The sequence below is a fragment of the Notamacropus eugenii genome, chromosome 3, assembly GCF_028372415.1.
Source record: "Notamacropus eugenii isolate mMacEug1 chromosome 3, mMacEug1.pri_v2, whole genome shotgun sequence".
In the NCBI taxonomy this organism is placed as follows: Eukaryota; Metazoa; Chordata; class Mammalia; order Diprotodontia; family Macropodidae; genus Notamacropus; species Notamacropus eugenii.
In genome coordinates this window covers 215,937,972-215,953,012 of record NC_092874.1, presented here as the reverse complement: position 1 = coordinate 215,953,012, position 15,041 = coordinate 215,937,972, and the positions used below count along the sequence as shown (strand labels likewise).

At 36.2% G+C, this 15,041-nt stretch overlaps 1 protein-coding gene across 4 annotated transcripts in view; it reads right to left on the bottom strand.

The window, feature by feature from the left end:
* Positions 1 to 15,041, bottom strand: part of IPO8 (importin 8) — a 179,114-nt gene that overhangs the window by 84,357 nt on the left and 79,716 nt on the right. For all 4 annotated transcript variants that reach the window (XR_011977119.1, XM_072654411.1, XM_072654412.1 and 1 more), the window contains exons 6-8: positions 13,572 to 13,661; positions 6,632 to 6,726; positions 3,350 to 3,434 (exon numbers count right to left, since the gene is read on the bottom strand). Coding sequence is in view for 3 of the 4 variants with exons in the window: in XM_072654411.1 (XP_072510512.1) it covers positions 3,350 to 3,434; positions 6,632 to 6,726; positions 13,572 to 13,661 (270 nt within the window). In the remaining variant the exon portion in view is untranslated. The remainder of the gene's footprint in view (positions 1 to 3,349; positions 3,435 to 6,631; positions 6,727 to 13,571; positions 13,662 to 15,041) is intronic.

The window sequence follows — 15,041 nt, the reverse complement described above, 5'->3', positions numbered from 1 at the left end:
TATTAAAAACGCTGGAGAGCATAGGAATAAATGGAACTTTCCATAAAATAATAGGCAGTATCTACCTAAAACCTTCAGCAAGCATTATATGCAATGGAGATAAGTGAGATGCATTTCCAATAAGATCAGGGGTGAAACAAAGATGCCCATTATCACCATTTTTATTCAATATGATATTAGAAATGTTAGCTGTAGCAATTAGACAAGATAAAGAAATTGAAGGAATTAGAATAGGCAAAGAAGAAACTAAGTTTTAACTCTTTGCAGATGATATGATGATATACTTAGAGAATCTCAGAGATTCAAATAAAAAACTACCTGAAATAATAAACAACTTTGGCAAAGTCACAGGTTACAAAACAAACTCACACAAATATTCTGCATTTCTACATATTAGTAACAAAGTCCAACAGCAAAAGATAGAAAGAGAAATCCCATTTAAAGCTAGGGTAGACCCTATAAAACATTTAGGAGCCTACCTGCCAAAACAAATCCAGGGACTATATGAACACAACTACAAGATATTTTTCGCACAAATAAAGTCAGATTTAAGTAAGTGGAAAAACATCAGTTACTCATGCATAGGTCGAGCCAATATAATAAAAATGACAATTCTACCTAAATTAATTTACTTATTCAGTGTCATACCAATCAAATTGTCAGATAATTATTTTCTAGAGCTGGAAAAAATAATATCAAAGTTCATCTGGAAGAACAAAAGGTCCAGAATATCAAGGGAACTAATGAAAAGAAATGCTAGGGAAAGTGGCCTAGTTCTATCAGATCTGAAATTGTATTACAAAGCAGCAATTATCAAAACCACTTGGTACTGGCTAATAAACAGAAGGGTAGACTTGTGGAATAGGCTAGGTATTCAAGACACAGTACTCAATGAATATAGCAAAATACTATTTGATAAACCCAAGGACTCCAGCTTCTGGGGTAAGAACTCACTGTTTGACAAAAATTGCTGAGAAAACTGGATAACAGTGTAGCGGAAACTAAGTACAGACCAACGCCTGACACAGTACACAAAAATAAAGTCCAAATGAGTACATGATCTAGGTATAAAGATTGATACTATAAACAAATTAGTGGAACAAGGAATAGCGTATTTATCAGATTTATGGAGAAGGGAAGAATTTTTGACTAAACAAGAGACAGCATTATAAAGTGAAAAATGGATAATTTTGATTACATTAAACTAAAAAGTTTTTGCATAATCAAACCCAATGCAACCAAGATTAGGAGGGAAGCAGAAAACTGGGAAAGAATTTTTCAACTAGTGTCTGTGATAAAGGCCTCATTTCTAAAATATATAGAGAACTGAGTCAAATGTACAAGAATATAAGTCATTCCCCAATTGATAAATGGTCAAAGGATATGAACAGGCAGTTTTCAGAGGAAGAAATTAAAGCTATCTATAGTCATATGAAAAAATGCTCTAAATTACTATTGATTAGAGAGATGCAATTCAAAACAACTCTGAGATACCACATCACAACTATCAGATTGGCTAACATGACAGAACAGGAAGATGATAAATGTTGGAGAAGATGTGGGAAAGTTGGAACACTAATTCATTGTTGGTGGAGCTATGAGCTGAGCCAACCATTCTGGAGAGCAATTTGGAACTATGCAAAAAGGGCTACAAAAACGTGCATATGCTTTCACCCAGCAATACCCCTTCTAGGACTGTATCCCCAAGAGAACATAGAAATGGGAAAGGGTCCCACACGTACAAAAATATTTATAGCAGCACTCTTTGTGGTGGCCAAAAACTGGAAATCAAGGGGATGCCCATCAACAGGGGAATAGCTGAATAAATTATGGTATATGAATGTACTAGAATACTATTGTGCTATAAGAAATGATAAACAGGAATGTTAAGGTAAGCTCAGTTCTCACGTCAACAGTCTCGGGCAGGTAAAGGTGAGGGCTTCTTGGAGCTCTTACAAGGCCCCCCAGAGAACAGCTGGGAATTGAGGAGTGAGACATGAGTTATCTCGTTTTCCACCTCTTCTCAGTGGAAACTTGCTGGGGAGAGCATCCCACCCTTGAGATTGGTCCGTGGTCTGAGCACACCTTTTTGTTAATTAGCTAAGGGGCTAAGAGAATGCATGGTGTCCACAAGCGAACTATGCAGCTGGGAGAGCTTAAATGGGGATAGGAAAGCCTGAGGGTTGTTGTTCTTCTTCTTCCTTGCTCCTCAGGAGGGAGAAGGGGGCTCCCATGGGGAGCACTAGCCCTGCATGCTGACATGTAGCTTGTATCCGGAATAAAGCCTACACCCCTGTTTGACTCTGGAGGTCTCTTCTCTCATACATTTATCTGGCTGGCCACCGAAGACCTGATATAGGTAAGAGGACCCAGGCAGCCCACGGCAGTTCGGCCAGACACAGGAATACTTGAGAGAGGCCTGGAAAGACTTATATGATCTGATACTGAGTGAAACGAGCAGAACCAGGAGAACTTTGTACACAGCAACAACCACAGTGTGTGAGGATTTCTTCTGGTAGAACTAGAACTTCATTGCAATGCAAGGACTTAAAAACTTCTCAATGGTCTTTTAAGGCAAAATGCCTTCCACATCCAGAGAAAGAACTATGAAATTCAATCGCAGAATATAGCAGATCATTTTCTTTAGTATTATGTTTTGGTTTGTTTTATGATTTCACCCATTCATTTTAATTCTTCTATATAACATGACTATGGTGAAAATGTATTTAATAGGAATGTATGTGTATAACCTAAATAACATTCTGAGCTGCCTCAGGGAGGGAAGGGGAAAGGAAGGAGAGGGAGAAAAAAAAATCTAAGTTATAGGGTGGTGATTGGAGAACATCGAAAATAAATAATAAAAGAAAACCCAATTACTGCTAAACTATAGGTGATAACAAAAGATATACGCCTCAGAGACAAAGAAACAGACTTGTACAAGGTATACAGTACAAGGAAGAATTAATGTTAAGTTAGAACTAGTGACCAGTTTGGCTCACTCTTTTCTTAAAATTATTCAGATCACAAGCAACTCCTGCATATTTCAATCCAAAGTCCAGAATTCCTTGAAGGCAGAAGTCCCAAGGGGCCTAGTCATAAAACTGACTGTTTTCTATTAAAGATATAACTCTCACTTATAAAGAAAAGATGTTACTTTAATTTTCATAAATGTTTAACAAATATTTACAGATTCTTAATGTCTACTTCCTAGGTTTGTTGTGAAAAAAGGACATTATAAACTATAAAGCATTATGCAAACGTGTCACTATTTTTTTTAACTGATAACAAAATCAAAGTCTACAACTCAAATAAATACCCTTCAATTAAAAAGTAGAAAGTTTATACTTACCTGTTGGATCCCTACTGCATAAGTTTTCAAAAAGAATTCTGAAAATTCAAAGTACTCCTTGGTCACATTTCCGGGGCTTCCATATCTTAAAACACACACAGAGAAAGGCTTTCAATACTTGAATTTTTAAAAGTAAAACAAGCATAAAAACTTAATGAGAACAGTGTCTTGCACATAAAAGGATACCTTAAAACACACACAGAGAAAGGCTTTCAATACTTGAATTTTTAAAAGTAAAACAAGCATAAGAACTTAATGAGAACAGTGTCCTGCACATAAATATTTGTTAAATGAATACATGGTTTCTCTAGATAAATTTAAGGCTGGTCCTAAGTATAGGTAAAGGTGGACATAAATATAAATTTGATTCTTTTGTCATAAGAAACAAAAAAAGTTAAGGTCTGTCCACAAACACTAAAAGGATGAAAAAATACATCTTTCTCCTGGTTGCTATCTACTATTTACTAACTTCAGGTTATTCTCTCAACATCCTAAATGACTTTATCCCCTTTCCCCTGCCATAATCCTAAACAATTCAATATAAATGCTGATGACTCAGATGCCTTTAATTCAATCTCTTCAACTTTCATAGTGACTCCTATCTACATTCCACTTTCACCACCCAGCAGTCACACACTAAATTCAACTATCTCCCAAGATCTGAAATTCTGAAGATTTCTGAAATTCACTCTAATCTTACATGTCCCTCAGTCACACTAAATTGGATCTTCATTTTCATCTAATCTCCAGTCCCTTGACATATGCCTCTCCTCCATTCTGGCTTCATATAAGTTGTAACCCTATGCTCAGCAACCATGATGGAATGTCTTATCCCTTACTTTTTCCTCTCACACTTCATCATTATAGACCTTCTAATCTTGAACCCTGAGTGACTCAAACATTCAGATTTATCCACTCCTGTTCTAGGGATGCCATAGAAAGTACTGAAACTTTATATACTTCACACATTTACAAATTTCTAATACTTAGTCTACTTACTAATGTTTTTTGACCTCATTCTACACAATTTCAAAACTTTTCCTCTCAAAGCCTTCCTCAACCCTTCTACAGATGACCAAGCTTCCTACTTTACTGATACAATCATGGCTTTCAACATATACTTCTTCCTCCAGACTTCAAAACCTTTCTACATTTTCACCAATCCTCTCTTCCTCTCCTACTTTCCTATATGAGAAGTGCCCATAGATCCAGAATAGAATACTCTCTCTTCTATCTAGATCCCTTCACTTCAAACCTCCTCCAAGACTTTTCTATTCTATAACTCATTTCCCAGTCTCTCCAGAATCATCCATTTCTCTTTATACTAGGCTCCTTCCCATCTGCCTACAAACATGCTCAGCTATGCCCAGCCACAAATCTTTCCTAACCCCTTCTCTGCCACCTGGCCCCTTCCAGTTTATCTCTTCTTATACATACCTAACTTCTTGAAAAAAGTAACCTATGCATAATGTTTCCACTTCCTCACTATCTACTCAGCTCTTTAACCTCTTGTTATCTTCTTTTTGTTCCCATCCTTTAATGAAACTACTTCCTAAGAATTCATTGTTGATGTCCTTTATCAACAAATCTAAATGCTTTTTTCTTCATTCTCTTTGACCATTCTACAGTTCCTGACACTTATTTAATTCTACCTCATGGACCTAGTTTCTTCCAAAATACCATATTCTCCAGTCTCTCCTCCTACTTCTTTTTAACTCTTCCTTTGTCTGCATTTTTTTCCCCTCTTCCTGATTACCTAACATTGGTTCTTTTTACTTCTCCAAACTCTCTCCCTTGGTGATTGAGTACATAACTATCATTTTACCACTCCTACAGAAATCTAAACCTCCAAACGTGCTCCTTCTTCAGAGCCTTCACACCAACAACATTATAGAATATCTCTACCAAAATGTTCTATTGGCACTTCAAACAGTATATCTGAAACCATATCTATCATATTTCCCCCTGAATTTTCTGTCTTCTCTATTCCTATGAGAGGCAAGAGTATTTCTCCAGTCACTCTTGTTTAGAACTTAAGAATTACCTTATATTCTCTCCTCTCCCTCACTCCCCATTTTCAATCAATTATGATGTTTTAACATTTCTAGCTTAGCAATTTCTCATATATCCATTATTTCCTGTCTATTCCCATGGTCACAATATCAGTTAAGGCCATAATTACCACCTGCCTGAATGATTTCATAAAGTACCATGGACTCATTCTTCCAAACCATCCTTCACACTTTTGCCACATTAACTTTAAACAGGTTTACTAATCCAATCATGTCACTCTTTTGCTTAAAATTCTCTAATGCCTAATTTCTTTAAATGCATCCCTGCTATATGCCAAATAAAATTCAAACTCTGAGGCTCTCCATAATCTGGAACTACTTGACCTTTCCAGTTTTTTCTCACCACTACTTTGTCTCACCTTCACAAGTACTATAGGCTCTAAGCTGTACTATTCACATGCTTAGTACTGTCCTATTTTTGTGCTTCACTCCATGCTGCTTCCTACGCCTAGAATGCATATTTATTTGTATGTTTTTTTATCCCCTACCTATTGGATTATGAACTCTATGATGGGAAGGGATTGTCTTCTAGAATCATTACATGTCCTCCAGCAACTAGTACAGTGTTCTGTACGTTGTAAGCCCTCAAAAAAAAGCCTTCTTAAATTGCATTTTGAATAAAATCAACAAATCCTATTTAGACTGATAAAGATAAGAAAGAAGCTAAGACTTAGATTCAGATTTGAGGTTCAAATACTTTTTTTCAGGCTAAGTATCCTTAAGTGACTATCCTTAAGTGACCTTAGGAATTTTTTTTTTCTTTGAAGCAACTCTGGATGTATAATATTTTAAATTGCAATGAGGTCTCCCCTTCTAAAGGTTTTAAAGAACATTTTAAAAAAAACCAGAGTATTGCATAAAACTTCTGAGGAACACCTTCAAAAGGTTATGAAGTAAATAAATCATTTATAAATTCTAGCATGAAATAAAGGAATGCTGCTTTTCTTTCTGAAAACCTTGGCTGCATTCCAAGAAGCACAGCAATGTTATTTCTATCGTATAAGAACCATGTAGAAGTGACTGAAATAAACTGCTGAAGGTCATCAAGTCAAAATCTATGTACTCTCAGAAACACAGGCCTGTTTAGTGGAAAAAACTAGAAGTTACTTTTCCCTCTAAGATTCTAAGTGACATATATCCCTGAAAGGGAAGAATCTCACAATGAAGAAAATACTAAAAGATGTAAATGATATAAACATTAGACTATTACCGTTCAAAAAGACGAGATACAATGTGTAAGGCCCACTTCTTACATTTCCACCATACCAGTTCTGGTCTATCATCTTCATCAATCTGTAAAGTCTCCTGAAAGAACAAATATAGAGCAATGGCCATCAATGAATCAGTTGTTAAGTCCCAGTAGCAAGCGCTGGAGATATAAAGACAAAGTCAAAAAAATCATAACCATAGATAATAGCATATAAACTTTTGTTAAGGTTAAACTGAATCACACTGAACTACAATCTAATTTGTGTTTGTTTTAGAGATCACAATGGCTTGATGAACCAGGATGGATTCTGGCTAGATATAAACAATATCACCTTTCCTAGTTTATAATTCTTTACAATCTGGCTCTGATAGGCTACAGGCTCTGGGAATCCCCTTGAACTTTCCTGGAATCTTCCCACTTGATCTGGCTTGATCTGACTTGATTCACCTGAGGTTATAAGGCTTTCATGATCTTATCACTATGCCCAGGATTCTCAGTTACCCATAACCTAGCTTAACCCTCCCCCTCCCCCTACCACGCTCTGTTATCTTTGGATGCCTGCAGCTATTTCCCACCCTTGATCCTATCTAAACCCCATTCTCTTGGTTCTGGACTTCCTACCTCTAGTCACTTCAGCCTACTGGTCTCCCAATCAAAACCCTCCCTAAAATTCTCCTCTAGTCATCCCAAACTACTTGGCCAACACTAGATCCCTCCCACAGTCTTTCTGTATACAAGATCCATTTCAGCCTTCATAAAAGTGCTCAGATTCACTCTGGATCACTTGTCAATACAAGCTTGACAAATGCTCAGATTTCATAAGAGTCTAGCCAATGCTCAGATTTCTTAAGAATTTGGTCAATATGGCAGATCTTTAATAAATATGGGGGATTTTTTTGGCTGAAAAAAGGCTTGAAACGAATTCATTCAGGCAGGACCCGTGTCAGTGTTTCAGGGTTCCAGCACCTCTAAACCTCAACAGCTCCAGCCTACTTCTCCAGACTTACTACATATTTTCTTCCACACACTCTATGATCCAGCTAACCTAGTTGCTGTTATTCACATACATTATATGTCTTATTTCCATATCTCTGAACAGGCTTTCCCCTTCCATACCTAGAATGAGCTTCCTCTTCACCTCTGTCTCTTAGAATGCCCAACACTCCTCATGGTTTAGTTCAAGTAGCATCTTCTATATGAGGCCTTTCCTGATACCCCCCCCCCCCCACCAAGGCTAGTGACCCCATTCCCAAGTTATCTTGTATACAATGGGTATTTACTATCAACTGATTCTAAGCTCCTTAAGTGAAGACACTGCACCTGGCACATTAGAAAATCACTGTTGCCTAATTTCCTCCCATATTCAAAAGGTATTTTTCCAATCTATTGGTTACAATGGCACAATGCTGAAAACACAATATTAGAACCAAGAAACAGCATTACATATAATAGGAACAAACTGGAGGCCTTCACAATAAGAACAGGGGTAAAGCAAAGATATCCATTATCACTATAATTATTTGAGACAGTGTAGTGTTGAGGTTATATGTGTGTATATGTATATATTTAAGTGTGTGTATAAATATATGTATATATTATACATATAGATGTGTGTATAGACCTCTCCCCAAACCATTTTGAACCACCAAGACCTGAGAAAGGCCAAAAACCTGGATTGGCCAATCAGGAGAGACACTGGGGCCCACTCTGAGCTTAATCTACCACAATGCTTTGCAATACTCTGACGTAACAGACATGTCTTGCTCTCTGAGTAAATTTAGTAAACTCAAAATGCCTTTTTCTCTGTCAACACTACAGGGCCAGGTGAAGGTGACTGGAGCACTCCTCTGTTAATGACTTCCAAGGACAATGTATCTTGACCAGAAACTACGTTGAATACTGGGATGTTTCTTATCTTAATATTTTATGGACATATACTATGTTATATGATGTTAATGGTAAAAGAAACAGAGATATCCTGGATTGTAATTTCTACTGACACTGTCAACTCTCTTATTTTACTGTATTCATAACCTATTCAATTAAGAAAATTCCCTTCTCATACTATGGTTAAACATACATGGAGATCATAAATTTGAGTGACATAGACATCCAGAGTTGGGAATGCTCTAAATCAGATGGTCAAAATTTAAGTTTTGGCTCAGTGTACATGTATCTGCTAGCTTTAAGGGAATAAAACAATATGAATTTACATATCACCTAGCCTGTTTGCCTCTTTTTCAGATTGACAGAACATACACATGTATACACAGTTGTTGTTCAGTCATGTTCAACTCCTCCTGACCTCAGCAATACTGTCCATAGGGTTTTCTTCACAAATATACTGGAGTAGTTTACCATTTCCTTCTAAAGAAAGGGTAAGTGATTTGCACAGAGTCACATAGCTAGTAAGTGACAGAGGTCAGATTTGAACTCAGGTCTTCCTAACTCCTTATCCAGTGTTCTAACCACTGAGCCACCTAGCTGTGTATATTATATAATAGAGAAATGCTAGTGCTAGTAATAAGAAAATAAAAACTGAAAAAAATAAGCATAAGCAAAGGAAAAACAAAATTACCAATTATTAGAGATGAAATGAACTTAGAGGACCTAGAAAGCCAACTAAAATATTAATGGAGACATTTTAGCTTTACCAAAGTTACAGGATGTAAAATAAATCTACAGAGCAGGAAGAGACAAGTTCCATTCAAAGTAACTATAGAATGCATAAAATATTTGAAAGTTTACCTATCAAAATACTCACTATATAAATACAACTATAAAATACTCTTTACAAAAACAAATATTATTTATGAAGATCCTGAGCCAATATAATAAAAATAACAATACTGCCTGAATTAATTAGCTCACTGAGTGTCATACCAGTTAAACTTACCAAAGTATTACTTCAAAAGAGTTAGGAAAAAATAATGAAACCTATCTGCAGGAACAAAAGGTCAAAAATCTCAAAAGAAATAATGAAAAAAACTGGGAATAAAGAGGCCTAGCTGGACTAGATCTCAAAAAACAAAGCAATGAATATGAAACAGTTATCATTAAAACTTTTGGTGCTGGTAGAAAGGACTTGGAGGAGGAAAGTAAAGAAAGTAGATTTGTTTTTTGGGGGGGAAAAGCATTTGCTGCCAATTAAAACATAGACTGACAGCAGAACAAATTAGGTATACAACATAAAGAAGCAAAGGGCAATAGATAAAACCAAAGACTTCAAATGTGGAGATAAGGAGTCATTATAAAACAAAAAACTGTTTAGAAAACTACAAAGTGCTATGAGAAACTTCAGTCAGGTAAAGAACAACATCTCACAATTTTTTTTTCTTTCTTAAAAACCAGCTTTAACCTCAAACCACTCTGGCTCTCCTTGATTGGCCAACAACAGGTCCCAGGCCAAGCCCTACTAGGTCATTGTTTGGACCCAGATTGGTAAAGAATGAATGTAAATAGCAACTATTTTTATTTTGGCCAGAAACCCCTAAGAGTCCTCCCCTCAAAGTAGAAAACTGGGAAAGAATTTTTGCAACTAGTGTCTGTGATAAAGGCCTCATTTCTAAAATATACAGAGAACTGAGTCAAATTTACAAGAATACAAGTCATTCTCCAATTGATAAATTGTGAAAGGATATGAACAGGCAGTTTTCAGAGGAAGAAATTAAACAGTCATGATGACTCCAGAGAAGAAAGTGAGGCTGGTGACCTTGCACAGCCCTCCCTCATTTAAATCCAATTCACTGGCATGTCATGGCATCACCTCTCTGATGTCATGGTCAAGAACAGAGGACAAACAACAACAACATCTCACAAAATACACCAAGAAAAGCTCCAAATGGACATGGGACTCCATATTACAAAATCTGCTTGGATTCCCACTGGAAGTGGATTTCCACTTCATGGAAAAAATGTCTCCTCCCATCTAACTCCCCCACTCCCCAATAAGCTGATCAACTGAAACTGATTCTGAAACTAAACACCTCAACTCACCCTCAGTTGCCACTCTCCTCTCTTAAGGGCTGGAAGGAGAAGCACTAAACTCCCAAAGTCTTCTTTTGTTAGGAGGCTTACAACCTTTCTAGTAACTCCCATTTTCAAAAGCAGCTCTGTTTGGCTTTGATTCCATGGAAAAACATGCCTCCAGCTGAGAACCCCTTAGTGTCTTACACACACACACACACACACACACACACACACACACACACACACACACAAAACACACCCCACCATTTAAAACTTCTTTTTGTGTGTTATCTTCCCCCACTAGATAATAAGCTCCTTGAGGACAAGGTCTGTCTAATTTTCTTATTTGTGTCCCTAGGCACTTAGAAGGTACTTAATAAATATTTATTTGATTGGATATGAAAGGCCATCTCATAAAAAAATTAGGATGTGAAAAATTACTTTTCTTAGTAATCATTATCTTGGAGACTCAGACCTTCCCCCCAATCCACCTTTCTTCCAAAGTTCAGTTTCTTCTTCAGAAGGATATTAAGATCTAATCTAAAAGGGTCTATTCCTGTTCACTGTGTTGCCTAGACAGGTCTAGGAAAATATTGATTCCTCCCTATTGTCAAGATAGGTGATTTTAATATAGCCAACATTCCAGTGTGCTGATCAGTCAGAGTTGATTGGCACCCCTTGAGAACATCTACTCTTTGAAAAGCGTATAACTCCTGTACCCCCAAACCCCAAATCAAGCCAGTCCTGGACTGGCTCCCTTAGGGGGGACCCAGTTCTGACTGCAACTCCCATGTGATCCATGTGTGTCACCAGCTTAAAAGAAATTAAAAACATGGACACAACCTAATTCCATTTGTCTTTCTGTGCAAAATCACCATTAGGATGTTGCTCCTGCGTGTTGCTCAAAAGGATGTAAGAGTTTACATGGCAGTTAGATAGTTGGAAAGACCCACCTGTCCCCATACAAGACTGAGACTAGCCTGATTAAAACTGGTTTTGTGGACCAACATATCAGCTTACACTTATAGCTATGGGGAACTATGACCAAATAAGGTAAAAAGAAAATCAGGGGAAGGGGTGTCAAAATGTAGGTGCCAAAATGGGAAATGTAAGCAGGGGCGCAGATTCATGTGAGTAGTTTGGGTATCCCCAATAGGCTGTAAACCCTGCAGAACCCAATGGGAAAACAGGAGGAAATTGCAAATCAGGGATAAGGATAAAGAAGTTGTGTATTTGTCTTAAACAAATAGCCTACTTGTTGGTCACCTGAAGAACATTAAATAAAAGTTCTTCTGGGTTCACCATCGGCCACATGTAGTTCTTAGTAAGATGCTTCTTTCTTACATCTATTTAGACAGTAGGTATTTCTTAAATGTTTATTTGATTGTATATGAAAGGTCATATAATAAAGAACTTAGGGATCAAGGAAGAAATGTTTGTCTTCCCAAACTATTGACGGCAAGAATTCACAACCAAACAAGAAATGAGAGGATCAAAGATAAAGATAAAAGGGACAATTTTGATTATATAAAATTAATACATTTGCACAAATAAAACTAATGCAATTAATACTGGGATGGTAACAACCAGGAGGAAAGAGAAAATCTCAGTTACCAAGTTTTTCTAGTAATTATAACTAGGATACAATAGAAACTTATTCAAATATGTAAGAACAAGAGCAATTCCTCAATAGATTTGATCAAAGGATATGAAGCTTTCAAAGAAAGAAATCCAAGTTATCAATACCCAGATTTTAAAAAATCTCTAAATCATTAATAGAGAAATGTAAAGGAAAGCAACTCTATGGTTCTACCCCATATCCATGAGACTGGCAAAAATGTAGAAAGAAGGGAGATGACAATTTGTGAAAGGGCTGATTGAAAACTGGCACTTTAATGCACTGCTGGTGGAGCTATGAATTTGATGGTGGAGCTATGAATTTGATGGTGGAGCTATGAATTTGTCCAATCAATCTCGAAATCAATTTAGAACTATGCCCAGGAAAGGTACTAAACCATCTGACACAGCCTGACACTTACTAGACCAATACTCCAAAGGGATCAAATAAAAACAGTAAGTACCTACCTCTATAAAAATACTTATAGCACCTCTTTTGGTAGTGGCAAAGAACAGGAAATCAATGGTGTGTCAATCAATTGAGGAATGGGTAAGTAAATTACAGTGTATGAATAGATTATGCAAAATTTTAAAAATGATGAAACAATTTCAGCAAAACCTGAGATGATTTATAGAAGCCAATGACTTGCGAAGTGAGCAGAACAATTTAAACAATACCAACACTATAATGAAAACTTTGAAAACTTAAGAACTCTGATAAAAGCAATGACCAACCATTACCCATCAACAGACAGAAACTATAGACAAGTACTAGATTAAAGATACAGAAAAAGAAATGCATTTTTGGATATCACCAATGTGGGGATGTTGTTTGGCTTGGCAAGCATACTTCCTTGTAACATCTATGTGTTACAAGGGTTTTGTTTCTCTTTTTCTTATTTAAGATGTTAAGGGGTAATGGGAGGAAGAGTAGGACTAGGGATACTGATCCCCCACTCCAAAAACAGAAAAGAACAAAAGGAAGACTAGAAGCAATCACAGACAAGCAGAACAGCTAAGAAAGTTACAAAATGAATTTATATAGTTAAAAAGAAAAGCAAGCTCTAATGTAGGAGAGATTCACAATTTTCATATACTCTCCTTATACTTTACAAGGAACATGGAAATGCTCATTTTATTATTTGTTAAGACCAGAATAAAATTATAATAAAATGGAAAACAAAAGCACAATACCACACTTTATGACACAAAATAGTGCCATGGGCACAATCATCTTTGAACAAGTTCAAATTTAAAATCAATAAAGATTTTTCACTCAACCAAAATCTGGACTCAGAAAGCACTCCAATCCCCAACTATAATTTTCCTCAAGAAAAAATAAAACTTTACTTACAGGGGGGACTATTCTATCAATAATAGTGCGAAAGATCTCCATCCAGTGCATCATAGTTTGGTTGTTCACCAACTGAAGTGGTAATGCATACTAGGAAAGAAAAGAATGAAAAAATACATAAGTTAATGTTTTGTTATGAAACACTATATTTCACTTAAATACAACATCAATAAGGAATAATGTACTCCACAAAAGCAAATTTTCCAAATGATGCAGTAAAAATTTTAGGTAGTTTTTTATTATATTGATTACTGTAAATCTTACTAAATGGTATTTTACCCTGCCCTGCTTTTTAAAAGAGGGTACACCAGATATAATTTTTTGATGATTCTTTGCTTAATACAGTGCTGATGTCTTAACATCCCTTTCTGTTTTCCCAGTCACTATGCCTGCTTCTTGCAGTCTTTTCCATTCTAATTTGTTGCAGCATAAAATTTCAAACAATGAAGAACATTAGAAATGTAAGAAAATTAAGAGTCAAAATTCAGTGTTAGATTTTCCTAGAAACCACAGCATAAAAATTCAATACAGGACATGTCAATGATAATTTTGTCTGCTAAAAAAACCTTAAAAAAAAAGAAAACCAACACTTCCTGGTTCTCTACTAAGCTACTCACTGTTGCTGGAAGTCTAAATTCCTGAGAAGCAGCATCGTGACACACTTAGAAGTGAAACATATTTGGACAAAAATGTATTTTTGTCCAGAGTAAAAGTATTTTCTGAAGAAATAAGAGAAAAAATATACCAAATAACAAATATGCTAGGCTATGTTATATAACACACACATACACAGATGTATATATGTATTATGCATATTTGTATTACACACATATATACACATATGCACATACATACATAGATACATCCCATTTGCTCAACAATTGCCTTTTCTACCCAAAAGATATCAAATCTAAAACTACAACAACTATAGCTTTCTTTCTCAGATTGTTATACGGCAATAAGACAGAAATATTCTGCAACTTGTCTAAAATTACTTGTCATTCATGAAGTCAGGAACAGGAAGAACACAATTCTCCTGGCTTAAGACATTCTCCTGGAAAGGATTTAAACGACCAAGCACAGTCAAAACAGAACTCGCAAATGTTCTAAGAAAGAGGTCACTGACAAGCTCCATTTTTATCCAAAATCCATCCAGATCCCTGAAACTCTTCCAAGAATAATCACTGTACAAAACCCTTGCCCATCAATATGCATTCCACCTTTACCCTGCTGACTTCCCCATTATTTTTTTAAGATTTCAGTATTTCTATCATCTTGTTCTAGATAGAACTCTCCTATAACAGATCAAAGGGAAGGGCAATATAAAAGAATTTCTAGGGAGCCAAGATGGCAGAGTAACAGCGTGGATTTTCTAGAGCACTCCCATCAAGCTCAGTTAAATCCCTGTAAAAAATGGCTCAAAACAAATTCTGGAGCTGCAGAACCCACAGAATGATGGAGTGATGCAAA